At 35.2% G+C, this 27829-nt stretch overlaps 1 protein-coding gene across 1 annotated transcript in view; it reads left to right on the forward strand.

Moving 5' to 3' along the window:
* The window catches only part of CAAP1 (caspase activity and apoptosis inhibitor 1), a 45355-nt gene extending 21468 nt beyond the window's left edge, over nt 1–23887 (forward strand). Inside the window, exons 5-6 of the mRNA XM_035016534.1 lie at nt 5367–5440; nt 21101–23887. Of these exons, the coding sequence (XP_034872425.1) occupies nt 5367–5440; nt 21101–21447 (421 nt within the window). The 3' untranslated portion in view covers nt 21448–23887. The remainder of the gene's footprint in view (nt 1–5366; nt 5441–21100) is intronic.
* The last annotated feature ends 3942 nt before the right edge of the window (nt 23888–27829 follow it).

The raw sequence follows: 27829 nt of genomic DNA on the forward strand, positions 1-27829 counted from the left end.
GTTACTTTATTTGACAAAAGGGACTTTGCAGATTTGTTTAAGGTTAAGGATTTTGAGGTGGGAAGATTATCCTGGATTACCCAGGTTATCCCACTTTAATTCCATGAGTTCCTAAAAGTTGAAGAGGAAGACAGAAGAGGTCAGAGAGATCTTACATGAGACTTGACTAGAATCTGGGAATGATCCTCAGCTTACAGCCAGCAAGGAGTCAGGGACTTTGGTCCAACAACCTCAGTGAACAGAATTCTGCCAGCAGCCCAAATGAACATGAAATGAATTCTCCCCTAGAGCCTCCAGAAAGGAATGCAGCCTGCGGACACTTTGATTTGGTCCGGTGAGATCCATACCAGACCCATACCAGACCTACAGAACTGTAATATGATACATTTATGTTGTTTTAAGCTACTAAGTTTGTGGTAATTTGTTATGGCAGCAATAGAAAATTAATAAAGGGACATTTCAGTTGTTTACAGTTTATGGTGATTTAAAATAATGCCACTATAAATGTTCACATACAAGTTTTCAATAGGAACACAAGTTTTCATTGTCCTTGCTCAAGTACCTATGAGTGGGGGTTGCTAACAGGCATGTCTGCATCCTTGCTGATACTGTAATTGAGAGTTCCATTTGTCTGTTGTTTTGATTCTAGCCATTTTAATATATGTGTAGTGGTATGGCATTGTGGTGGTTCCAGATTTGCATTTCCTTAATAACAAATGACGTTGACCATGTCTGTTGTTACGTTTATTTGCATCTGTACATTTTCCTTGGTCAAGTGACTTAATTTTTGAACCAGTTTTTTAAATAGGGTTCTTTGTTTTTTTTATTATTGTGATTTGAGAGTTCTTAATATACTCTGAATACAGGTCTTTATCAGATATGTGGCTTGCAAATATTTTCTCCCAGTCTCGCTAGTCTTTTATGCTCTCAACATTTCCTTGGAAAAGCAGATGTTTTTTATTTGGGGGAAATCCAGTTGATCAGTTATTTTTATTTATAGACCATGCTTTTGGTGAAATCTTTGGTTATTAATAAGGTCACAAAGGAATTTTTCCTGCATCTTCTTCTAGAGGTTTTATAGGTTTACATTTTTTAGGTCTGTTACCATTTTGAGTTAGTTTGTGTATATGGTGCAAGATACGGGTTGGAAATTATATTCCTATGGATGCCAGGTGTACCAGCACCATTTGTTCAGTTCCAGTGAATTGTCTTTGCACTTTTGTTGAAACTCATTTGATCATGTATATGTGAGTTTATTTCTGGATTCTCTTCTGTTCCATCCATCTGTAAGCTTATCCTTTCTCCAACATCATAGTGTCTTGATTACTGTAGCTTTATAGTAATCTGATAATGTGCATCCTTTTTCAACGTTGTTTTGGCTAATCTAGTTTCTTTGTTTCTTATTTTTAATAGTAGAAAGCTCATAGAGTGATAGGCTGGCTTCTTTTAGCCCGTCTTTATTCCCAGGAGAGTGAGGAGAATCAAAAGTCCTACCTTTTGTTACTTTTGCCAAAATGGCAAGATGCTGGCATCTTCTTTATCCTTCCATTGAGGTATCTTCTCTGTATTTTTTATTTGTACAAGAAATTGACTTTTTTTCTCTTTAGAAATATATTTTAAACTTTTAGTAATTCACATGTGTAATTGTTCTTAAGTTCCACAGATCTCCCTAGTGTATTACTCTGAATTAAACAACAAATTCATTGAGTTCTGGAAAACAGACAAACACACAGACAAAAATCCATTGAGTGTTAGAAGTTCTTTGTACATTTTGGATACTGACCCTCTATCAGATATGTCATTTGCAAATATCTTCTCCCATTTCGTACGCTTTTAGTTTTGTTTCCTTCGCTGTGCAGAAGCTTTTTTATTTTGATGTAGTCCTGATAGTTTATTTTTTTATTTTGTTGTAAGAAAAGATCAAGAGTGGAATTGTGTTTGGGTTAAAAGAAAGGAAGTCAGACTGATGCTGGCTTGAAGACTTAAATCCCAGAGATGGGTATATGGCTGTCTTATAATTCAAAGCCAAGATCATAAATTAAGCTGCTTTAAGGAGGAGTACTGTGGATGGGAGAAGGGAATTAGAAAAATAAAAACGGGCTTTTATTTCCATCTTAATGAAAGAAATACGAAAGTCATTGCAAGATTCTTAACCCAGACCAGATTTAGCAGTGTGTTCCCTCCCTCCCCCACTTTTTTCTCTTGCCTTCTCTCTCTCTCCAGTTATAAAATTCTTTTTTATAAAAGATTTATTTATTAGAGAGAGGGTGTGTACATGAGCAGGGGAGGGGGCAGAGGGGGAGAGAGAGAGAGAGCAAGCATCTCAAGCCAACTCCCCACTGACTGTGGAGCCTGAAGCAGGGCTAGACTCACAACCCCGAGATCATGACCTGAGCTGAAATCAAGAGTCAGAAGCTTAACCCAGTGAGCCACCCGGGCGACCCTACAGTTGTTATAAAATTCTTAAAGTATTTGATAGAAATATTTAAATGTCATTTAAATATAAATTAGAATCACTTTAGTTTTCCTAACTCTGACAACTAGAATGTCTTACCTGGAAGTAGATGTTTTATTTTTATGAAACTAGAAATAAAAAGACATCATATGTACTCATAGTTTTCTTACACTTTAAGACATTTCCTTTTTGTGTGTATCTTCTCTTTCATGCTCTTTGGTGAAAATCTTTAAATTGTATTAAAAAGCTCTGTATGTATATGATAATTTTAGTTGCAAAGCCTACAATCTTAGAAAAATGAGCTCACACAGATTTTAAAATTCCAAGCTATTTTCTGGAATATTTTTTCAACCTTAGATACTACTGATGGAAAAGCATCTAGCATTTCATTTTTCAGCCACAAGGTGGTGTACTTGTACTGCATCTACTGTCTGAAATTATGTTTGGTGACTTTCTTCAACAGCATGTTCAAACCAACTTAAGATAAAACATTAAAAAAGTTCACTTTGGGCACTAAAAGAAATTCTTTATGGCAGCAGGTAATCTTTATAGGGATGTCCGGTTTTATTTGAAGGGAAACCAAGGGGCTTTCACAGAGAAAATAAAATAATGCATACAGTAATGTATTTTATTACATTATTAAAAATTTTTACTTGGCAATAACTTCACAGTTATTAAAATGTTATAAGAATAAGAGCAGTTGGGGCACCTGGGTGGCTCAGTTGGTTAAGCGACTGCCTTCGGCTCAGGTCATGATCCTGGAGTCCCTGGATCGAGTCCCACATCGGGCTCCCTGCTCGGCAGGGAGTCTGCTTCTCCCTCTGACCCTCCCCCCTCTCATGTGCTCTCTCTCATTCTCTCTCTCTCAAATAAATAAATAAAATCTTAAAAAAAAAAAGAATAAGAGCAGTACAAGAAACATCCATATACCTTTTACCTGGATTTACCTACTATTAACATTTTATCCCATTTGCACACCCTCTCTTTACCTCTCTTTATATAGGTGTGTGTCTATTTTAAAACATTTGACACTTGATTCCTAAATAGTATTTTGTGCTTTCTTTTTTAAAGATAGTGATGCTCTATTTATATAGCCACAATACAGTGTCAACTTCAGTAAACTTAACATTGGTATGATACTTTTATCCAGTCTACCATCGGTATTTCAGTTTGTCATTTGGGACTCAGTAATGTCCTTTATAACATTTTTTCCCTTCCAGTTCAACAGTGTCATGTCAAGTATCACATTTAATTGTCATGGCTCTTTAGCCTCCTTTAACCTGGAATATTTTCACAACCTCTTCTTGGTCTTTTATAACATTGACATTTAACTCCCCACCCCCTTTTAATAGAACATTACTTTTTTCCATTTTGGGTTTAACTGATGATTTCTTCATGATATAGGTCATACATTCTCAGCTATAATATTGCATAGGTGATGTTGTATCTTTAGGGTATTACATATGCCCATGACTACCCCCCCCCGCGCCCCACCGCTTTCAAAGTTTATTTAAGTAATCTTTCCACCCAACATGGGGCTCGAACTCATGACCCTGAGATCAAGAGTCGCACACTCTTTCGACTGAGCCAGCCAGGTACCCCGCCCATGGCCCTTTTAATGGTGATGTTACATTATGTTTTTGTTCAAGTCATTTAGGTATATGTGCTTAGAAGAAGAATTAGGTGCCCATTCAAGGATGTGTAAGAGCAAACAAACATTTTCTCTAAAGGAAGATACTTAGAAATAGATTAATGCTCCCAGTAGGTAAAATCTAATTTGACTGTAACGCTTGAGGTAGCACATTTTAACTTTATTCCTTGCAAAGCTCTTAATATACTATATTAGCATTTTATCTGTCCCTGGATTGCCAAAGAATATTTGTTGATATCTTCTTGGGATCTGCCAGTCATTCTGGTGAAAGAATAAAATCTAAGTCGGTGATATTAGAAGAATAAAACATATCTCAATTTTAATTTTTTATAGGTCCTAATATCAGATCCAAATAATTTTATGGTCTCTATTTGAGTTTGTGCTTGCATTAGTCAGATTTTAATACAAAACAAACACATGAGTGCCAATATGTTGATGGGAAAGAATATAGTAAACTCAAAGAAATGATAAAAAGTCTTTATCCTTTGGTTATTTGAAGGATTTGTTATTAAGTGGATAGAAATAATTTTGTGAGTAGGAAAATTCCTGAAATGTTTCTCATATGTTAGTTTTAGGGTGTGTATAGAAATTCTCCAGAAGGTATACTTACTTATAAAGAAGGTAGTCATTTTGAATATTTGCAACTAATTAATTTCTTTTGCTGAAAAGTATTTGTAACATTAATATTTAGATGGTATAATGCCCTCTAAGAAACAACATTAGTTTGCGGCTCTGTTAGAGAACATGGTGAAACAAAACTTTTTTATGCTCTTATACTTTAATCCATTTACTTTGATTACATATGTATATTACATATAAAATATGTATTTCGCATACACTGTAGACATCAAAGCATTTGGGGTATGAAATTAGATGAATATAAAATAATTTGAATGCCAAAGTGCTCATTAAATTTAACAGTTGAAAAGTTACTGGATTCCTCTGTAAGTTATGATTTCTCCCACCAGCTATCCTGCAGGATATTGGAAAGGAGAAAAAGTTACCTCCATATTCCTTCCATTTTTGCTCCTTGATTTTTACAAAGATATATACTGCTTAAATTGGTAGTGGTTTATAGCTACTGTTTTTGACACTTGTATACATGCTTCTGAGTTTCCAAAGTGTACTAAGTGGTGTCCTGGGGGCTCAGAATTCAGTGTGTCTTCCCAAGTATGTGACTTAATTCTGGGAACCTGAGCAGTAAGTATTACTTGATCAAATATAGTTTTAAAAATTGTTTTATTTATTTTTATTCCTCAGACAAGACATCTGTGTAGATTCTACTTCAACTGTGAGAGAGAACAAGCAACCTGAAGGTTTAGAATTAAAACAAGGTATGAATCAAGTAGTTAATTTTTATATATCGTTACCTGAAGATTATAAACATTTTACCAGTAATAAATTTTCAGTGCTCCAGGTTGCCCCCATTTTACAGATAAGGGAACAGAATAATTTATTTGGTCCAAGATTACAAGAGTAAAGAACATATTCTTTATTTCATGACTCCTTTAGCCCCTGGAGTAGTTCTGTGTTAGTGATACATGGTTACAGTGTCACCAGAAAGCAGTCATCTTGAATAGTGTTAATTTAGTAATCTCTACTGTATGTCATCAGCTGCAGATACTGGAGATACATTAACTGGATAGCTTTGGGTTATATGTGGAAAAACAAAACAAAAAAAGCTTTATGGGGTGACTTTGTCTTTTCTGCAGAGATACTTTGTTATTACTCTCTTCTTTATTTATTTTCTGTAAATCAGTAGTTTTTGACATTACCAGCCAGCAGAACTGAAGTGGTAATTTGTAATTTATTCAGGCCAAGTAGATCAATGGGTTTGATCTTTCACATGTCTTTTTTTTGTTTCTTCTCATTCTTGTAGGGAAAATTGAAAATAAAATAAATTTTTATTAGTTACTCAAAGACCACCTCACATTTTTCCTTTCTCCTGATAAAATTACTTCAGAGCAATGAGAATCTGCTGTAGCCAAAATGATTGTTTTATTTATTATGTAAGCAACTAATCTTTGATTGGCTTAGAATAGTTTCTCTAAAACTTGAGTCATAACTTACTTGGTACAGAGAAGTAGGTCATCAGTTTATTTAGGCAGAATTTCTTTTTTTACTTGTGGTCTGTGTTATTAATGCTTAATTGACAGTGAAAAAAATTGGGTAACTAATTTTGTGATTCATTCAATGTATGTGGAGAGAGAACAAAATCAAGATTTCTTGTAATTCCAATTTATGTATTCTGGGGTTTTATAAATATTTCTGATGGTTTCAAGAATTCCATTGTTTTTCAGAAGTCCTTTTGTGTTAGCCTCTTAAATAGACAAAAAAAAATTACATCTTTATATTCTGACTACTTCTGAGCACCCACCAAAGACATAAAGTCAGAGTCATAGTTTCATTTACATTTATTTGTCATATATAAATAAATGCTAAGCACACATCATTTTCACATAACTCTTGTACCCCGTGGGTAATTGGACAACTGTGCTATTCTTTCTGTCTTTGTTTCTATTCTTTGCATCTAATGAGCAGACATTGTGGAGGGTATGCTATTAGATCATCTATGGAGAGAAGAATGTCATGTAATTGACATGGTTGATTCCTAGGGAGAAAGGAATGGAGACCTCATTGTACAAATTAGCCAGTGCTGCCTTCTAAGGGAAGAGGTTTTTTCTGCTCTCATGTTCAGGTACTTGGAACTCTTTAGAACTCACTTCCCAGTGTCAAAAACCTATTTTGCTGTGATTTTATATAGTAACTTCAGTCATTTAAAAACCAGCCATAGAGGCAAAGAGGGAGAGAAAAAGAACTCAGAGTAGCCAGATACCACAAAGCCCAAGTCTTTTATGCTCAGGAGCCTATATAGACCACTCTGAGGTTCTCACGTAGGCATCAGAAACATCCAAGAACACACTGTCATCAATAAGGGACAGCAAGCAGAGGTGAGTAAACATAACATCACAGCACAGCAGTACCATCATGCAGTACCGTTCATGTGCATGTTGTGACTAAATCTGTAGGAAATGGTTAAATTAAGTTGCACTTTTTTTTTTAAGAAAAGAGGGAAATAGGTAAAATCTTCCAGAAAAATGTCTATAAAAATAGTTAAAATATAAAATGTTTTGTTGCATAGTGGAATGAACATAAGTTTTCTAAAATATTCAATTATGTAGAACATCTTCTACTAAATATTAGTATAGCTAAAATCTGAACCAGATAGTAAGTAACTTGGTTGGAATTCCCCAAGAAGCTGAGGTACACCAGGAAATAGAAATCCTAGTAGTCTCAATAAAGATTGGTGTCTTTTTTTCTGAATAAACTAATGTTGCCTATTTTTAATATGCAAAACTTGCAAAACTGATTTAATATTATCTCTAACTTTTCTTGCATAGCTAGCTGTTCTTGCTCACAGTGAGCTCAATAAAAACAGAATAGAATGCTCCTCGTGAATATATTGTCGTTTTGTTTAATGGCTTGACCATTTAAGAAAATTCATGGAAGCTTATTTAGAATTAAAGTAACCCTTTGTTCAGTAGACCAAAATATAAAGCAACATTGAATTTTCTCTTTGCTCTTTCTGAATAAAGTAAGTCTTATTATATGACCTATTCATAGTGTATGATACTGACATGTTATTTAAATTACACTTTCAATTTTTTCAGCTTCTCAGCTTCTAAAATACTCAAATATTGAGAAATATTAATGGTGAATTAGTTAATTGAAATTTACTTTTTTTTGTCTAGTTCCCATGTCATCTCTCTTATTGATAGGAAATATCATTTATGAAACAAGCTGTGCTGAAGATGAGTATCAGATTGTGGGCTAACTTCTACCATACTTTAATGATGGACTAATAGCTGAAGATCTTCCTTCATTGTGCAAACATTATTTAAATGTAAATAAAATCTACTGGTTGATTGATTGGTACTATAGTAAAATAGGAACTCTTCTGTTGGGATTAGTTTCCTAACTCATTTTTAGCAAGAGGGCAGCTGTATAAGAAACATCAGTTATAGTTTGGCTCTTTATCTTCAACACAGCTATGTTTGTGTACATGAGCACATATACATGTACAAGCCTGAGATCTTTGATTAATTTCCTGGAGGATCTCAGGGCTTGTATTATTGAAAAGGTTTAGCTAAGTTTTTAAAATAATAATCATTCTATTTAAGATTTCTTTATTTGAGAGAGAGAGAGAGTGTGTGATAGCGTGTGAGCAGGGTGGGAGTGGGGAGAGGGGCAAAAGGAGAGGAGGAGAGAATCTCAGGCAGACTGTCTGCTGAGCGCAGAACCTGCTGCGGGGCTGGATCCCCCAACCCTGAGATCACAACCCAGCTGAAATCAAGAGTCTGTCGCTCAACCAACTGAGCCACGCAGGTGCTCCTAAAATAATAATTATTTATATAAATTTTCTAAATTGGTCGTTTGTGCAGTAGTTTAAAAAAATGAAAACTGCTGTTTGTTAGAGGTATTTAATTGGTAAAATTTTTTTTAAAATATCAGATCTCTGCTAATATTAATGAATTCACTTTATATATATCTATAAATAAATTTGCTTCAGACGTTCAGTAATATTTAAGTAATGGTCTATATTTAAATTATTGCTTTAAGGTTTACAACCAGGGCTATGTTTAATTTTGCAAATTATTCTCCTTTGTAACTTAAAAATTTAGCTCTTAGTTTTGCATTTCTTCTTGGAAGTGGTCGTGAGAAATTTTTTTAACTATACATGAGAAATAGCTAAGTCAAATTTGGATACTTAGGTTGAAGAGGACGTGAGGTTTTTAGCACTCACTTTAAAATATTTGAAGAGCTGTCAAGTGGAAGAGTGATTAGGCTTGTTCTGTATTACCTCTGAGAATAAAAATAGGGCCAGTAGATAGAGTTATCATTAGATAGATTTTGGTTCAATTTATTTATCTCAAATAATCAGAAGTACCAGAAAATGAGTGGGCTGCTTTCCTTTTGCTGAAGGGTGTTTGAACACAGGTTACGTAAACCACCACTTGGTGGCTCTATTGTAGAGCAGATTGAAGCAGTGTTTGTTTGGATCTTTGGCCTTGATCTTGAAGTTGGTTTCTGTTAGATTTTGTAAAGACCAGGGCTTAGTGCAGTGTCTGCACTTTATCTTTCTCTGTATTTTTTATTCTATTAGAAAATTATTCTTCCTTGCTATTAGAGAAAGACATGCATGCAAACACGCATAAAATACACACCAAATTTTGCCGTGGTTAGGCTCAAATTCTGCCATTGTTGTTGTGTTTTTTAAAAAATAATGTAAAAAAACGAATAAATAATGTAATTGCCTTATGTAACTATGTCTTGACCTTCCAGTTCACAAATTAGTGTAGGATGGACAGCTTTAAGAATTCTCCTGTTAACAAGAGCTTCAAAAAGTTGAAAGGTAGACTTTTATAGGGGAAAAATGTTTATCAGTGGTTAAATTGTATGATGGAAGTTTAGATATTTTCTGTGGGCTTTTTTTTTAAGCCTTTTAGACTAGTGGTCACCGAAGTGTAATTATACACACTTCCAGAGAATGCAAGAAAAAGAATACCAATACTTCTGAAGTAAATAAATATATATAAACTTATGTATTTGTCTCTCCACTTAAAAATTTCTGATTCCATATAATTGTATTAGTATATACTAACTTATAATACTACATATTATAAGTAAATAAAAATACATACTGGAACAGGTACTTAAAAACATTTTCACTGATATGTTTATATAAGTAATGAATAGACTATAATAAAGAATCGATGATGGTCACATTTATTACTTCTAAAAATATGAGACCATTTGAGTCCTTAAGGTGAAGGATAAATGGAAAACCTCAACTGATTTGTGCTCTTATTGCTGTTATTGTTACTGTTGTTCTAAGGTAGTACTGTACCAGGAGAAGCAGAGGTAAGTAGAGGGACTAGAATAAAAAAGAATGAGGAACTTAATTGGCAGTTAAAATGGAGTTGAGTTTTGCTGAAAAGAACTTCCTCACCATAGCTGAAGGAATACATACAAGTTATAAGAAGTTAAGAAGATAATGAGAAAAATGCCCTCAGAGACTTCTGTTGCTTTGTGAAGGAAGAGAGAATGAATATCATCAGTTAATTAAGCAGCATTTGGAGGAGTTTTATATGTACATATTGCTGTAGAAACCTCTGGATTGGCAAGTGAACTCTGTGTTGCCTCTTCCTTTCAAGACCAAAATCGCAGGCACGAGCCTGAGAGAGCTGAGGGGAAACTGATAGAAAGTGTTTTAGGTCGTTTGGAGTTGGAGACAGAGAAGCAGATGTACAACTGATTTGTTCTCAAAGTTTGAGTCTAATTTCTTTTTTCCTAGCCCTTGATTATCTCCTTGACTGGCTCTAACAAATAAGTATTCACAGAATGCAGCTTCTTAACAAGAGTTAACTTCTTTAAAGGATTTTTAGAAACTCATTATGGAGAAATGACGTCCAGTTCAGCAATTGGTGAAGTAAAAAGAGATTTATGGTGTAAACATCAGTGCGACTTAAGAATTTACATTTCTCTTTTCATTCCTTTGAGCTTTTTCACAAGTTATTACCAGCAGTGACACCAAACAGGATCCTCCCACCTTTTCATCTGTCTCTTTCTGTGTGAAGTAGTTGAATGAAAGGGTGAAAATTACATTTTATGTGGCAGATTAGCCCATACTGTTTCTTTTTTCCTTTTGAAGACCCCTCTGTTACATTTAATTGTGCAACTTTTCTGGATTAAAAAAAAAAAAGTAAACTGGCAAGGTTTTCGAATGCATAATGCTTTGTGTGTGTTTTATCAAGAATGACATTATGAAGAATTTGATTTAGTATATGAGGAAAATGTTGGTTTCCATGTTTCTTTAAATTATATCCGTTCTATCTTGTGATGTATTTCACAGGATCCTACACATAGTCTGCTCTGGAGGTTACGTAGTCCAGGCCTTCAACGGATGTTTGGATCCCCTTTGGATTCACTGTGCTTTTCAGTAATTATGTTCTTGTCCAACTGATTAGCGAAAGTATCTCCTTATATAGAAGTACTCCTACCAAAGGAAAGATAGTAAATATTAGGCTTGAAATCAGATTTTGTTACCAGTTTCTGAACTTTTTGCACATCCTATACCACAGTCTTTTAATTAGAAGTTTTGGTTACAACACCATAACGTAATATGTAGTTTTTTCAAATTGATTTCTTTCACTTAGCAGTATGCATTTGAGGTTCTTTCATATCTTTTTGTGGCTTGATAACTCATTTCTTTTTATTGCTGAATAATCTTCCATTGTATAGATTTACTGCAGTTTGCTTATCCATTCACCTATTAAAGGACATCTTAGTTGGCTTCCAGATTTTAGCAATCATGAATAAAGCTGCTGTCATCATTTGTATGCAGGTTTTTTGTATGGATATAAGCTTTCAACTCTGGATAAACACCAAGTTCAATTTTTTAAGAAACTGCCAAGCTGTCCTTCAAAATGCTGTATCATTTTACATCCTGCCATCAGTGAATGAGAATTTCTGTTGTTTCATATCCTTGCTAGCATTTGGTGCTGTCAGTGACTTGGATTTTGACTATTCTCATGGATGTGTAAGTGGCATCGTATTGTTTTACTGTGCAATACCCTAATGACATATGATGTTGAGTATCTTTTCAGGTGCTTCTTTGCCATGCATGTATCTTCTTTGGTGACTGGTCTCTTCAGATCTTTTGCCCGTTTTTTATTTGGGTTGTTTTCTAATTTTTGAGTTTTAAGAGTTCTTTAACCAGGTGTGTTTTGTGAATATTTTCTCCCAGTCTGTGTCTTGTCTTTTCCTTCTCTTAATGATTTCTCATAATACATACTTTTTAGCTCCATGTCTCTTATATATTTTATTTATTCAGGTGGGCTTAAGGGACCTACGAGAAGAAGTTAAATTCAGTCTGAGCCAACATTTTCATCTGTGATGCTTCTTCAGTGGTCATTCTGGTTCTGTTAAGATCTGGGAGGCACTATAGAATATTTAAATGCATAGATTTTTGAAATATACTTGGGTTTGGATTTTGGTTCTGCCACTTCAGTTGTGTGAACTATAGGGCCAATTGATTAAACTCTGTTCCTCAGTTTCATCATTTGTAAAATGGGGATAATAAATATGAATGCCTGGGGCAACTGGGTGGCTCAGATGGTTAAGCATCTGCCTTCAGCTCAGGTCATGATCCCAGCGTCCTGGGATCGAGTCCCGCATCAGGCTCCCTGCTCTTTGGGAGCCTGCTTCTCCCTCTGCCTCTCTCTCTTTCTGTCTCTCATGAATAAATAAATAAAATCTTTAAAAAAAATAAAAATAAATAAATATGAATGCCTATTCCAATATGTTGGCATAAGGATTAAATGAGTTAACACATGTAAAGCGCTTTAGAGAAGTGAACAGTACCTAGTAGATGCACAGTAAATATCAGCTCTTGTTATAATTATTTCTGCCATGGTTATTGTTGTCATTAGAATTTTCTGCTTCATCCCCTCAATATCCTACTTGCTGTCTCTAATTGGTAATAGGGTCTCTATATTGAGTCATAGGCTGCTATTATGTAACTTCTGCTCATTTGTCCTTGTGTGTCCTTTGGATTATGGAAAATGAATTTAATACTTTTTCTAAATGATGTTTGTTCAGATTTTGAAGCTGATCCCTTCTTCCAACAAATGAATTGTAGTTTTGTGCTAGGCACCAGAAAGTTAAATAAAATATGGCCTGGCTTGGAAAGAACTTCGCTAGTAAAGGAAAAGAGATGTGTAAATTAATTTTTCCTACCTACCTGTGTCTGACCTTAAATTATATAGTCCCTGTCTCTTCTCTCAAAATGGGTGAACTCTGTGTTACTGAGACCAGCCCCTCTATTTGTATAGTGGACACATTCTCTTTTGGTACCTGTAGGTGTTTTTTTCTCTGTCCCTGAATTGTGTTCCTTATCACTTAAAATTTAGTAAAACCAAGGTTTTTTGTTGTCTCAGGAAAGAAATCCATGGAGGCATAGCATTGCTGTCCAGTGAGCTATGGACTTTGTTACTAATGAGATTCTAGCAGGTTGATAACACTAGAAGCCTTGGAGAGTTGAGATTCTAGAGGGAAGGACCTAGAGGGAAGGATGGTGAAATGTGCTGTTCTAAATGGCATAACCACTGAATGTGATTAACTTAAAATTAGATGGGAAAAAACTGAAAGAGAAAACAAAGCAAAATAGTTTAACCCTTTTGATAACCAGCTATAGGGTTGCCTAATAGGAATATTGGATTTTGATTTTCTTGTGTTCTCCTCCAGGATATATATTTTTACATAATTTCAAAAACGTTACTTTAGGTTTCTGAATAGTAATCAACTCTTTAAAAAAAACTTCTTATCTTGGAAATTTTCAAACAAAAATAACAAAAAAACAGGAGCATTAACTCCTATGTACCCCCTCTCCATCTTCAGTTATCCCCCTCTGACTAATTTTTCATCCATACTACTACCCGCTTCATATTGCTAGATTGTTTTAAAGCAAATTCTAAGCATTTTCAGTTCATCTGTAAATATTTAAATATGTTTGTATCTCAAAAATTAGAGATTTCTTTTTTTTTTTTTTTAAAGATTTTATTTATTCATGAGAGACAGAGAGAGAGAGAGAGAAGCAGAGGGAGAAGCAGGCTCCCAAGGAGCAGGGAGCCCGATGTGGGACTCGATCCCAGGACCCTGGGATCACGACCTGAGCCGAAGGCAGACGCTCAACCATCGGAGCCACCCAGGCGCCCTAGAGATTTCTTTTTAAGCATGATCATAATGCCTTAAAAAGTTAACATTGCTTAATATCAGATATTCAGAAAGTGTTCAGATTTAACCTACTACTCATTGGTTAGTATTGTGATATTAAGATTGATGGATTGGTACAAGAATTCTCACCCTACCACCTAATGGTTTTAGTAGCTATTAATTATTGTTGAGATCCAATATTTCATTAAGGGTTACAGAATAGTGATATTTTTAATCCCTAGATATCCAGTGTTCAAATTTCTCTGGTTGTCTCTCTCTCTCTCTCATATATATATATATATATATTTTTTTTTTTTTTTTGAGAGAGAGAGAGGGATGGGTGGGGGGCTGAGGGACAGAGGGAGAGGATCCCAGCAGGCTCCATGCCCAGCATGTAGCCTGATATGGGTCTCGATTGATCTCAGGATCCTGAGATCATAACCTGAGCTGATAATCAAGAGTCGGATGCTTAACTAATTGAGCCACCCAGGCACCCCTGTCTTAGAATATTTTTAAAACTCTATTTGTATGAATGGAGATCCAGATAAGTTCCCTACATTACAATTGGTTGACACTAAGTTTCTTTTTCATCTGTATGCTTGTCCTTCTCATCCCATCCTCCTTTACCTCCCTCTCTTTGCAGTTTATTTCTTGAAGAAACCGGGTTGTCAGAGTTTCTCAGTTTGAATTTTGCTGATTGCATCCCATTGTTTTATTTAATATTCTGTAAATTGGTAGTTAGGTATAGAGGCTTACTCAGATTCATGTTCAAGTTTTTGACAATATTTTAGAAGCAATGTTGTGTCCTTGAGGCACATAATACACCATTACTTCTCTTTTTTGTGATCACGTTCATAGCCATTGTGATATCTTGTCCACAGTGGCTGATAGGAATGCTCTTGATATCTTGAGGCTAGCTGTTGTTTAGTAATCTAGTTTTTTTCCTCTGGGAATTCTTCGTAACTTTTTTTTTACCCCTGAGTTCTGATTTTTTACAGGATGTGTCTCAGGTATGAGACACTGCAGTTGGCAAGCCTTTTCAACGCGAAGACCGTCACCTCAGATCACTTTTTTCCTTGTATTTCTTTATTTTCTCTCTCCACTGTCTCTTTTTTTGTTTTGTGACTTACTCTATCACTTTATTCAATTTTCTGCTCAAATGTTACCTTATCAAATCACATTGATCAATCTCTGTGAAAGCATCCTGCTACTGTCTTCTTATTCTAGTTTTATTTTTCTTTATAACACCTGATATGTATTTATCGAGTCTCCTATGACTTAAATAAATGCAGGGACTTTTTTTAATTCACTGCTGTTTCCTTAATGTTTAAAATACTGTCTTCTACATAGTAGGTGCTCAGTAATATTTGCTGAATTAATTATATTAGGTTGTTGGACTCATGGGTCATTCATCTTGATCTCTTAACTTTTATAGTATATATTTTTTAAAGATTTTATTTATTTATTTGAGAGAGAGAGTGAGCAAGAGAGAGAACACAAGCAGGGGGAGTGGCAGAGGCAGAGGGAGAAAGAAGCAGGCTCCCCGCTCTGCTGAGCAGGGAGCCTGATGTGGGACTCGATCCCAGGACCCTGGGATCATGACCTGAGCGAAGGCAGACACTTAACCGACTGAGCCACCCAGGCGCCCCTTTTATAGTATATTTTAAATATATTTTATTTCTTCTCTACATTTAGAGTGTTTCTTTTCTTTCACTATCTTCCAGCAACCACTGAATGTTTGCTTTTGATAACTGTATGTTTAAATTCTAACATTTCTTGTTCTCTGGTCTTCTTTCACTACACCATGTACTTAATGGCTGCAGGGTCCACTTCAGTCTAGGGATACTAAGTAGACTCCTCCACCCTTCCTTCTCCCCCATTAGATTATCTTCTGATCCCTAAATTTTCTTTATTCTTCCTTTGTTCATCTTGGTTCTTTATTTATTGTAGCTGGGTCTTTCTGGAAGCTGGTTTGGGTTTCATCAGTAACTGTTTAGATATATTTCTCTAGGAGAGCTCTTTCATTTAAGTGAAGTGGGCCTCCCAGTAGAGTGCTTGGACCTGTGGCATGGAGCGGAAGGGTAAGAAGGAAGTGTTCAGTTGGCCCAACTATTCTGAATGGATTTAATTTAATTATCTTGCTGTGTGTTTCACAGCCAACTCTTCCTTGCTTCCAAGACTCTCAAAGAAAGAATTCTGTTTATTTGTGGTGTCTTTTGGCTATGGTTTTGCTTTGCTTTTATTTTTCTATCAATTTCATCCTGCTTGTTTACATTTTGTAGGACTCTGGCAAAATGTCTTTTTAGATGATACCCTTTTTTGTCATCTAGTATTATGGTTTCATTTCTTTTTTAACTTTTTACAAGGTTACGTTCTTGGAAATGGTTGAAGAAATATACATATGTTCATAGAGCAAAATTGGAACACTCATTTTCTTCTCTTCCCCTACAACTTTAACTTCCCTCTCTGGAAGTAACCACTATTAATAATTTACTTATGTTATTTTTAACATAAATATGATCATTACTCGTTAGCTTACTTTGTTGACTTAATCATGTCTTGATCATTTTTCCATCTTATGAATCTATTACATTTTTTCCAGATGTATACAATTTCTCTTTTTACTAATGAGTTAAAAGTAATATTTTATTGTTTTAATTTGCATTTCTTGATTAGAAATTAAGTTGAACATTTTTTTTTAAAGATTTTATTTATGTCAGAGAGAGAGCACAAGCAGGGGGAGTAGCAGGCAGAGGGAGAAGCAGGCTCCCCACTGATCAGGGAGGCTGATGCGGGGCTCGATCCCAGGACCCTGAGATCATGACCTGAGCTAAAGGCAGATGCTTAACCAACTGAGCCACCCATGTGTCCCTAGTTGAGCATTTTTTAATGTATTTTTTGATGATTTGTATTTCATGTTTTATGATATGCTTGACTTGTTTCTACCTTTGCCCATGTTTTTAGTTATTTCTTAATGATACCTAGACATTGTATGTATTCTTACATTTGCCATGAAAAAATGTATTTCATTAATAGTTGCTTATAGAGTACCTCTGTCTTATTTTATTTATGTTTCTTTTTTTTTTTTCCTCAGAGGTCTTACTATTTATTTAGCTAAATTTGTTGATTTTTTTTTCCTTTATGGATTCTCCATTTTATGTTTTACTTAGGTAGGACTGGTGTTAGTTTTATCCTCAGTTACTTTACAGTTTTTATGTGCTATTATTGTATTTTTAAGTATCTGTCTTCTGTCACTTCAGTGGGTTCTTGGTAGGGAAGGGAATTAGGTATGTGTGCTCAATTTGCTGTCTTCAGCAGGAATTCAGACAGATATTTAATTATTTCATGTTCTAGGGTTTGTGTCCTGGTTTAATTTAATAATTCAGTATCAAGAAGTTTCACAAGAATGTAGTCACTCATAACATTAGATACACTTCCACTTTACGCATTAAAACTATTCTAAGTTGAATTATTAGCAAGTAGAATGTAGGCTCTATTGAGGCTTAAATATACTAGCATAACTTAAAAATCCTTTTAAAATTTTATCCCTCAAAACCTTTGTGATAAAAAAAAATCTTTGTGATTAATAATTCTTGTACGTTTGTGTACTTCCAGTTGGGTATTTAAAACTTTTTTTTTTTTTTTTAAAGATTTTTATTTATTTGAGAGAGAGAGAATGAGAGAGAGCACATGAGAGGGGGGAGGGTCGGAGGGAGAAGCAGACTCCCTGCAGAGCAGGGAGCCCGATGCGGGACTCGATCCAGGGACTCCAGGATCATGACCTGAGCCGAAGGCAGTCGCTTAACCAACTGAGCCACCCAGGCGCCCGGTATTTAAAACTTTTATTTTAACAAAAAGCAAACACACATGCATGCATGCAGAATGGGGGTGTGAAGGACAGAACATGACAACACTGATATTTTAAGGATTTTGAGTGAGGCATTTTGGGGTAAAGTTACTTTTTCAGAAAGAATGTACAAATGTCACCCCTTTCACCTTGAGGATCATAATCGATGAGAAAAAACTTTATAATTTCCTAATACTAAGGATGAGGTAATTATCTTTGGAAGTATAGTCAGGTGTTCTTTGCAAATGATGCTTTAAAAAACAAGTCAGTAGGGTGATGAAAATTAAGGAATAGTGAAAAGACTTGAAGTTTGATCCTTGATCTTCAAATAATTTGTCATGTTACATTGTATGAGTCACTTGACTTGTTTTCACATTTGTGAAATGAAGTGCTTATGCTAAGTTATTTCAGATACAAATTGTACAAAGCTTTGGCATCCATGGTGCAGGTATAATGGGCAGATGGAATCTCTGAATACATTCACCAATACTGTGTTATGGAGAACTCAATCACTTAGACTTTGGATAATTTTTTTTAAGTAATCTTTACATCCAACATGGGGCTTGAACTTACAACTCTGAGATCAAGAGCTGTGTGCTCTACCAACTAAGCCAGCCAAGCACCCCAACCTTCAATAATTTTACATGTAAAACAGAGAATGCCAAATTTATGAAGCACCATTTCTTCACTCACAGGATATGTATAGCTGTTTAAAATAAAGAAATAAAGCAAAGCCCACCTTCTGCCCACTAAAAAGATGGAAACAGACCCAAAGAATATATAGATGAAAAAAAATTCTTGTCAAGATTTACCTCTTTTGAAACATGGGGAGTGTGTATAAACACTTTGATTCTGAATCTTTGGTGCTGGTAACCTTATAAAATAAGGATTTTACTATTACAAGCTCAGGGCAGAAGAGCTCTGTAGCTGTGTGGTTGCTTCTTAAGCTTATAGGCTTAAAAAATTAGGTGACAATATATGTAGCTCAGTGGTTCTTGGCCATTTGAAGTGTTTGGAAAAACACACAAAAATAATATGAACATAAGGTACATTCCATTAAAAAATATTTGTACACATTCATAGATATTCCTGTAGTCTTTCAGTAAGAAATATAGGCTAATGGTATATGACAGTGATAATTAGCTAGAAGATTTGCCGTGTATGACTTAAGGATCTACTAGTGTAGATTCTCCACTTATTTAATAAAAATATCTCTAAGATTTTCTATTACTGTTTATTTACTCACATATAAATTCAAAGCAAATTAATTTCATAAAAGTACAGCTACTTCAAAAACTGTGATTTAGCATATAAGGGATTCCAGAGTTGTATCATTACACACTGAACCCTGGACCGAGGATAATAAGTGAGCTTCGATTATATTGCCTGGATGTTGTAAATGTACTTCTTTTTTCTAGAAAATCTGGTATCAAAAAGGTCGGGGGTACCTGGCTGACTCAGTCAAGTAGAGTATGACTCTTGATCTCAGGGTTGTGAGTTTGAACCCCATGTTGGGTATAGAGATTGCTTAAAATAAAATCTTAAATAAAAAAAGGTTGTTGAGTGAAAAAATTTTAAGTAGAATGTGATTTACTGACATGTGTTACTTATCTTTCATTGGCTACTGCTATCAATAAGAAATTCTTTTGGATTATTATTCAAGTGATGAATGTATCAAGTGAAAGATAAGTGGCAAACATATCTTGGGAAAAAGAAAAATAAAGTATTGCATTTTATAAACTTTTATATAGACTTAACTTACTGTAATACTAGACCTTGTACTTCAGAGATATCCTAGGACAATTTGCCTTAACTTTTACAGGAGAGAAATTCTGGGAAGGTAAGGGATTTGCCCAAAATCACATACTTAATAGCAGAGTAAGGTTTAGAACTCAGGTATCCCAACTTTCAGACCACCTCTCTCCCCACCTATCATTATATTCTTCTGCTCTTACTTCATGATCAGGCAATGACTTCTAGTTGGAAAACAAATCACCGTTTTTCAAAAATTTATGTTTTAAAATCTTTTAAACAGACTGCAGATTTTCACTCAGAATCAGTGAGTACAGATTTAGAATTTTAAATTAAAGATGGCTAAGCATGAAAATGAACTTTTTGAGACTATGAACAACTTAGCCTTTTATTTCTTAATTTGTTTTTGTCTCAAATTGCAATACTTATGTAAAGCATTATTTCTTTACACAAAAGGCTATATTCTTTTTTTTTTTTTTTTTTTTTAAGCTGTTTGGAGATATGTGTTGCTTTGGGGGAGATACGTAAAATATTCTTTGGCATCAAATAATTAAAATTGCAACCTTTTTTTTTTTTTTTTTTTACCAGTTCTCTTTGTAGGCACAAATATAATTTATTGATTCATTTTTCCACATTAATTTTGGAATAGGGAGTAGTTTTTTAATTATTAGGATGTAGGAGGGTCAGTCAGGCTCAGTAAATTGTTATTATAAAACCAGTGGAGTAGAATTGTTTATGGCCTCCCCTATACATTGTATTATCTGAATTTTCCATCTGTCAGTCAGTCAGTTTTTTCTTATATAAGACTAGCAAAGCTAACATTTGGGGGTTCATGACTTTAAAAAGAAATTAAGAATTCAAAAGATAAATACATTGGAGGTGTGAGTACCCAAAGTTTAAATGACATCTGGACTTAAGTAATGTCCAAAGCCAAGGTAGTTGGGGCTATAATCTGTCTATATTCAAGGTTTTAGCATCAGTTACAGAGGTTTTATAACAAATGCATTTTTAAAAATTATAGTGTACTAACTTTATTAATTAAAATCCTCTTGATGAAAACTTGGCCTTAGGCATTCTCCTTTAATTTATTGATTTAGAACAAAGTGTTTGAAAAAGCATATGAAAAGATTTAGGATAATTGCAATGCACATAGTGTCCAGCTTGCCAATGGTATTTTTCCTTTTTTGTAGTTTATAAAGCAAAGTATTTTAAATTCCTCCTACGATGGAATTTTACTTTTTCATTAATAAGCAGTGTTTTACTCAGGGTTTCCAACATTAGCTTTCGTTTTGTAATGTAGAAGCTTCCCTGTGGTATAAAGTGTTGGGACAATTTAATTAGGGAAAGAGATCATGGAACTCCATGTGATGGTATAAATTTTCCAATGCTTCCATATTCTACTAAATTGGAATGAAAATACATTAAAATTTACATTAAATTATATCTGTTTTCAAAGTTGAGGAGTCAGGGGAAAAGGGGATGGGATAGAGATTGTGGAATGTGTTTGGGACTCCATGGTGGGAGGTGGGGTCAAAGAAGCCTTTTAATCATAAGTAGAAAGGAAATTTTGACGAGGGCATTTAGGTTACATGGTTCTTTCCCCCTTTTTTGTTTGTTACAGGCAAAGGGGAAGATAGTGATGTACTCAGTATAAATGCAGATGCTTATGACAGCGACATAGAAGGCCCATGCAACGAAGAAGCTGCTGCTCCTGAGGTCCCAGAAAATACAGTCCAAAGTGAAGCTGGTCAGATAGATGACCTGGAGAAAGACATTGAGAAAAGTGTGAATGAGATTCTGGGACTGGCAGAGTCTAGCCCAAAGGAACCCAAAGCAGCCACCCTGACTGTTCCTCCAACAGAAGATGTTCAGCCTTCCGCACAGCAGCTGGAGCTGCTAGAACTTGAGATGAGGGCGAGAGCTATTAAAGCCCTAATGAAGGCTGGTGATATAAAAAAACCAGCCTAGTTATTTGACTTGAATCTGAGTTCTAGGTGTGTTTGAGCAAAGCCCCATCATATAATTTTGTATATGAAGTTTATTTTGAGTCTTATGTGATATTTCTCATGTAATCCTTATTAGATAAACTCATTTTAGGCCTAAAATACCTGTGGTTTTTTTTTTTTTTACTGTTGTTACTTTTATATATGTGTTATTGCTTTATGAACTCATGGCAGATATCATTGGATAACCTGGATACTTTGTTAGATGAGCATTTAGCTATGTCTGCAAATTAATATCTGAAAAGCGATTAGCAAAGAGTCACTGTATTTTTTCCTTCATTTTTAAATGTTTTGGCATCAAACCTAAAAGCTTAAGAAAGATTGACCAAGCATGTTGCTATTAAGGTTACCTATATTTTGTGGTAGAATATTAAATTATTGCTTTTAGATTTGTTAACAATTTAAGAAATTTAGTCATGCTTATATGCACTTTTAAAATAAGTCTGTCTTGGAGACACCTTCTGTGGGTGTGAATTTACTGGTAAAAACAGAAGAACATTTTTTGTTGTAAGGCTTAGAGGTCTGAAATGGCTGAGAAAAATGTTTTTTATAAAAGAAAAAAAAGGACTTAAGGCCATTTTTAAAAATGTAGAAGTAATTGCCCAACTTTAATTCCAGCAGACAAGCCATTCTAACAGGTATTTGATATTATTGGACACTTGGTTCAAGTTTTTTTCTTCAGTAAAAAGGGAACATATTTGCATTTACATTCCAAGCTATTAGGAAAAGAATATTTTATTGTACAGGCTTTTATCATGTTTTTGCTTGAAGATCTGATGTGCTATAATTCCATGAATTAAAAATAATAAAGACTATCATCCTGGATCTGAAGACTTTTGATACATTTCCAAAAGTAAAATTAATTTCAGGAAGCTTTGATAAGTCGATGTTATAATTAATCTAATTTTGTATAGTTTTTGTAAATAAATTAACATCCTGCACAATAATGGATGCTTTTTGCCCCATCACTAATTGTAGTTGTTTGATACTGAAATTTAGGTAGAGACTCTTAAAATAAATTAATTTTTTTCTAAAATATAAATCTGAAACCACTGTTTTTATACTTGCTAACAAATTACTATATTTTATTCGTAAACCATGCTCTACTAATGTATGAGGATTTTCCTCATACATAAAACTTGTTGGAATTGTGTTATATTAGCTGGCTTAATTATATGTAAATTTTAGAGAGTTTCTTGTGGAAATAGAGAGTGTTTATGAAACATAGAGTTGCAAAGTTACAAATTTATTTTTTTGTTGTTTCTGAATACGCCTTTAAATAATCCTGTCATATTTCTCCCCCCCTGGGAATCTTTCTAATGTAGCACAGGCCTATGTCATCTGGGGTACTTCTGTTAGGCTGGTGAATGTGGGTAGGATTCGAATAGTGAGTTCTGCTTCAAGATGAAAAAGCATTGATTATGGCAAAATAATTTTTTATTCCAACTGGAAGTTAAAATAATAACAAAGTAGTACGGAACAAACTCTATTGCTGCTTACTAATTATAAAATGCAGTAGATGACAGTTGTGTGATTAAACATATAGCAGTAGATAAGGGTCTGAGTGCTTTGTAGCTGCCTAGTTACCACCTTCATGAAGCATTGTGTGTCTGCTCTGTTCATTGTGCAGAATGGTCTAGAGGACATTTGACTAGAGTGGTATGTGTGAGGTAGAATGAGCTTAACAAATTAGAAGCCACTTAGTTTCCTACCTTGGAAAATCAGCTCTTCTCTCTCTCTTTTTTTTTTTTAATGTTGAAAGACACAAGAGCTTTTTGAAAAATGAATGGCTTTGGAGAATAGGAATATGTTTGTTTTAGGGAAGCCTACGTAAATGGGAGAATACCATATATTGATCTAATGTTGCCATTTAAATCGTCAGCTCTTAGGTATTTATTAAATACCTCTGAGGTGTTTAGTCTTGTTCAGAATCTCAAACTCAGGGATGTTACAGTATAGATTTTAGCACAGAATAGACTGAGTAATAGTAAAGATACAGGTGCTACTGCTTTTTATGCTTCTCCCTTTTGCCAAAGTAAGGAGAATTTTTATGAAATGTGTAATTAGTAAATTAGAAGATCAAAAAAGGTTTTGACAGCCTTATTTTTTATTCAAATTGAAGTAATCCTGGTATTTGATCAGGAACTTGAATGATAGGTGGTAACTGATAATAACAGGTCCTCTGCGTTCGGCCTTGGGCCACTTTTTGATGATCCTGCTAATTCACACACTCGGTGGGGGGACAGGTTATTTGCTTGTTTTAATGTTAATCTTTTCCCTATCAAATGCCTTTCTTGAACATTTCCAGTCAGTGAAATAAGGCATAATGGCATATGTAGCCTGTCTATGTGATGCCCTTGTTGGATTTGCAATTGCCTCTCTACGTTTTCTTTCAAGTAGATTCCCTTTTTAAAGCAAAAAAAAGCTAATGAATATTATCAATAGGAATGCAAATATATTTGTTTGATAATCATTTTAAAAATGCATTGTGATGAAGTGAAAAGCCTTTGAGTTAAGAGCAGAGGGTTCGATTCTGCACAAACCAGCTGTGTTACCCTGGAAAGTAACTGTAAAATGAAATAAATTGTTAGCCAATAATATATCAGATTTGTTTCTGCTATAATACTGTGTGATTTCAGTACAGAATGCTGTACAATTTGATAAACTTATTTCTTACTTCCCTTCCCCTTTTCCCTGATTCAAAAATGAAGCAGCCTGTTTATTTTTTTTAGAGATTTTATTTATTTGAGAGAGAGCGCACGCACGCTCAAGCATGGGGGGAGGGGCACAGGGAGAGTGAGAAGCAGACTCCCCACTGAGAAGGGAGCCTGAGATCCGAAGACCCTGGGATCATGACCTGAGCCTAAGGCAGCCTGTTAACCAACTGAGCCACCCAGGTGCTCCTGAAGCAGTCTGTTTAATCCTTTTTTGTATTACGGTGTTGCTGGCTATGAACAATCCAGTTTTTGGTTTTTTACTTTTTTCCTTTTGCCTGTTAGAGTCTTTATTGTCAGGATTTTTTGGTAAGTACACTGTCTAGAATTATTCACATTGGCCCATAAATGTAAGTTATCTTTAATTTACTGTTTTATTTAATTTCAAGATAATAAGTATATAATTTTAAGTTAGTAAAGGGTTTTTTCCCCAAGGCTTAAAATGAAAACTCTCCTTCCCTATTCTTTTTTTTTTTTTTAAGATTTTATTTATTTATTTGAGAGAGAGAGAATGAGAGACAGAGAGCATGAGAGGGAGGAGGGTCAGAGGGAGAAGCAGACTCCCTGCCAAGCAGGGAGCCCGATGTGGGACTCGATCCCGGGACTCCAGGATCATGACCTGAGCCGAAGGCAGTCGCTTAACCAACTGAGCCACCCAGGCGCCCCCCCCCCCATTCTTTTTATACCAGCTTTTGCTACTAAGAGATAACCACTTTCAAATCTTTTAGTGATTTTTCTATTTATCTCTGTATTTCTAAGTAACATGATTATTATGCTCTTTCTTGATAGTTCAGTTTTAGGTTTTATTGATCTATTTTGGAATATGAAGATGAAGATCTATTCCTTCTACCTCTTCCCTAAACACATACCTTCCTCCTCCATCCTTTCAAAATGGTGCAGTTACATCACACTTTTTGATAACATTCAATATTAACACTATTTTGACTATGTAAGTACTATTCACAACTGGGTTGTGTGGTATCTGTAATTACATTTTCTTTTTGGGTCCAGTTATGTTTTAAGTTTTGGGGAATTAATGTAATTACCTTATTATTTCAATAGCTCAGTGTTCTATGTAGCACACATTAACTTATACCCTAACTGTCCTCCAGGATTAAAAATCTTTTCTCAGTAGGCTCAAATACATTATATAACCTATCTTTTTTTTTTTTTTTTCTCTAAAGACATTCCTCCTGGAACTCTGTTCTATGCTAATCTGGACTGGTTATTCTTCACCTCTTTCATGTTGGATATCCCAATTTCCTGAATCTTCTGTCTTCATCTTTTAGTTTATTCCCTCATTTTGGTGGTGTACCTTTTCTAGCAGCTTCCTGTGAAAGAATGCAGGAAGAGTAAATTGTTTTGATTCATTGGTGTGACTCCGCATGGCTCGGTTCTATCTATACACTGCATTGAAAGATTATGTGAGTGCTGATGTCTAGGCTGAAATCATTGTCCTGAATTTTATAGGATTACTCCCATGCCTTCCAACTTCCACTGAAGCTATTGAGAAGTCATTTGTCATTTTGATTCTTGATACTTAAATGTGTCTTCTGTTTGTTTCTCTTCAGAAGCTATTAGGATCTTCTGAAATTTCTTGGTGATGTGTCAGAGAATGGATCTTTTTCATCCATTGAGTTAATCACTGGTGAAATTTTTTAATGGGAAAATTCAATGTCATTCAGGTCTGGGAAATTTTTTTTTTTTTTCAAGATTTTATTTATTTGACAGAGAGACACAGCGAGAGAGGGAACACAAGCAGGGGGAGTGGGAGAGGGAGAAGCAGGCTTCCCGCCGAGCAGGGAGCCCGATGTGGGACTCGATCGCAGGACCCTGGGATCATGACCTGAGCCGAAGGCAGACGCTTAACGACTGAGCCACCCAGGCGCCCCAGGTCTGGGAAATTTTTAAATATTACTTTAGGTAAGTTCCTTCCCTCTTTTTTTTTTTTCTAAAATCTATTTTTGGAGCTCCTTTTATTAAGATACCGGTACCTAGCCTGGTTATTACATTTTTTTATCTCATATTTTCTGTTTTTCATCTTTTTCTTCTACTTTCTTGTATATTTTCTCAGTATTCTCTTCCAGTTCTTCCACTGATTTTTAAAAAAATTTCTATCATATTTTTAATATCTCAAAGATCTTTTTATTTTTTACTCTCTGAATATTCCAGTTTATTTTTTATTTATTTTTTTGAATATTCCCTCCTAAAAGTAGCATTATGCTCTTGTGTCTGTAGGGCAGTGGCTGCACCCTGGTGTCCAGGTGACCTTGCTCATATCCTGGTAGGCCATGCAGGCAGAGCTTGAACCTCCAGCCAGCCTACGTCTTGGTGCGACAACCTGCAGTCCTCCTAGGAACATGGCCAGACAGGTAGTCTTGTGAAGAGTCTCACAAGAACATTTAATTTACCTTTCTTTCTTGAGGGAGGCTCCCTGTCTTGCAGAAAGATGTCTTGAATCAGTCTTCCCATCTGCCACCTTGGTTTCTTTGGAACCATCTGGTCCCTTTTACTTTGGTGTCTCCCTGCACAAGGGCCATGAGGACTTGGCACCTTTGACTACTGTTTTCTCACTGTTATGTAAGTAATAACCTGCCTGAATCTAAAAAGAGCTCATTGTTTTTTTTTTAACCAACTAAATTTGGGAACCCCTAGGTTGGCCTTTGGTGGATGTAACATTTTACCTCTCTGAAGATGTTCATTAATTTTAGTGGTTGTTTTCAAGTTTTCTTCTTTTTGTCTTCTGTTTTCTTCAAGTTAATGTTTTTCTTGTTTTGTTCTCTGTTTTCTCAGATTTCCTTAAATCTTTAGTAATATTTGGCTGCTTTCATGTGTAAGAGTAAGACACTAAAAAGCTGATTGGGAGTTCTGTTTATGGATGAGGCACTTTAATGGGTGTAGTTCACTTTTCTCTTGGGTTGGCTAAGGATATCCACAGTTCACTCTCAAGACTTTTTACTTAAACCCCCAATTTCGATAGGCTAACCCTGCTGTTAACCACTTGGTATGCCCAAGTTTATCATTTCATGCTTCAACTTTGCTCAGGTCTTCTGTGAAGTTGGTGAATGAATGGTTGACTTTTGTGAGGAGACCAACTTTCTTTTTTTTTTTAAGATTTACTTATTTTAGAGACAGAAGACGTGTGGTTGGGAGGAGGGGCAGAGGGAGAATCTTCAAGCAGACTCCCCGCTGAGCGCAGAGCGTGATGCAGTGCTCAGTCCGTTGACCCATGAGATCATGACCTGAATGGAAACCAAGAGTCAGACACCAAACCGACTGAGCCACCTGGACGTCCTGAGGAAACCAACTTTCATGTTTCATCTGCTGTTCTCTTTGTTACTGAGCTTTACTTGGGTTTGTGTTTAGAATCAAGTGGCTTCTTAGTTTCATTTGTCTATAGGCCCATAGGTTGCAACCTTCACCAGCTAAATCCATCCCACTCATGTATTTGTATTCCAGCTTCCCAAATTTTCTTGACCCATCTCTGTCTTTTCTGCCACTATCTGAATAGATTACTGCTTTTAATCTCTACTTGTCATTTTAGTGGACTTTCATAAAGGCACAATGACAAATCTGTTTAGTATGCTTTAAGCAGATACTGCTTGGTTTTTTAATGTTTTTACCTTTGTCGAC

The sequence above is a fragment of the Mirounga leonina genome, unplaced genomic scaffold, assembly GCF_011800145.1.
Source record: "Mirounga leonina isolate KUSES-001 unplaced genomic scaffold, KU_Mleo_1.0 Mir_170, whole genome shotgun sequence".
NCBI lineage: Eukaryota > Metazoa > Chordata > Mammalia > Carnivora > Phocidae > Mirounga > Mirounga leonina.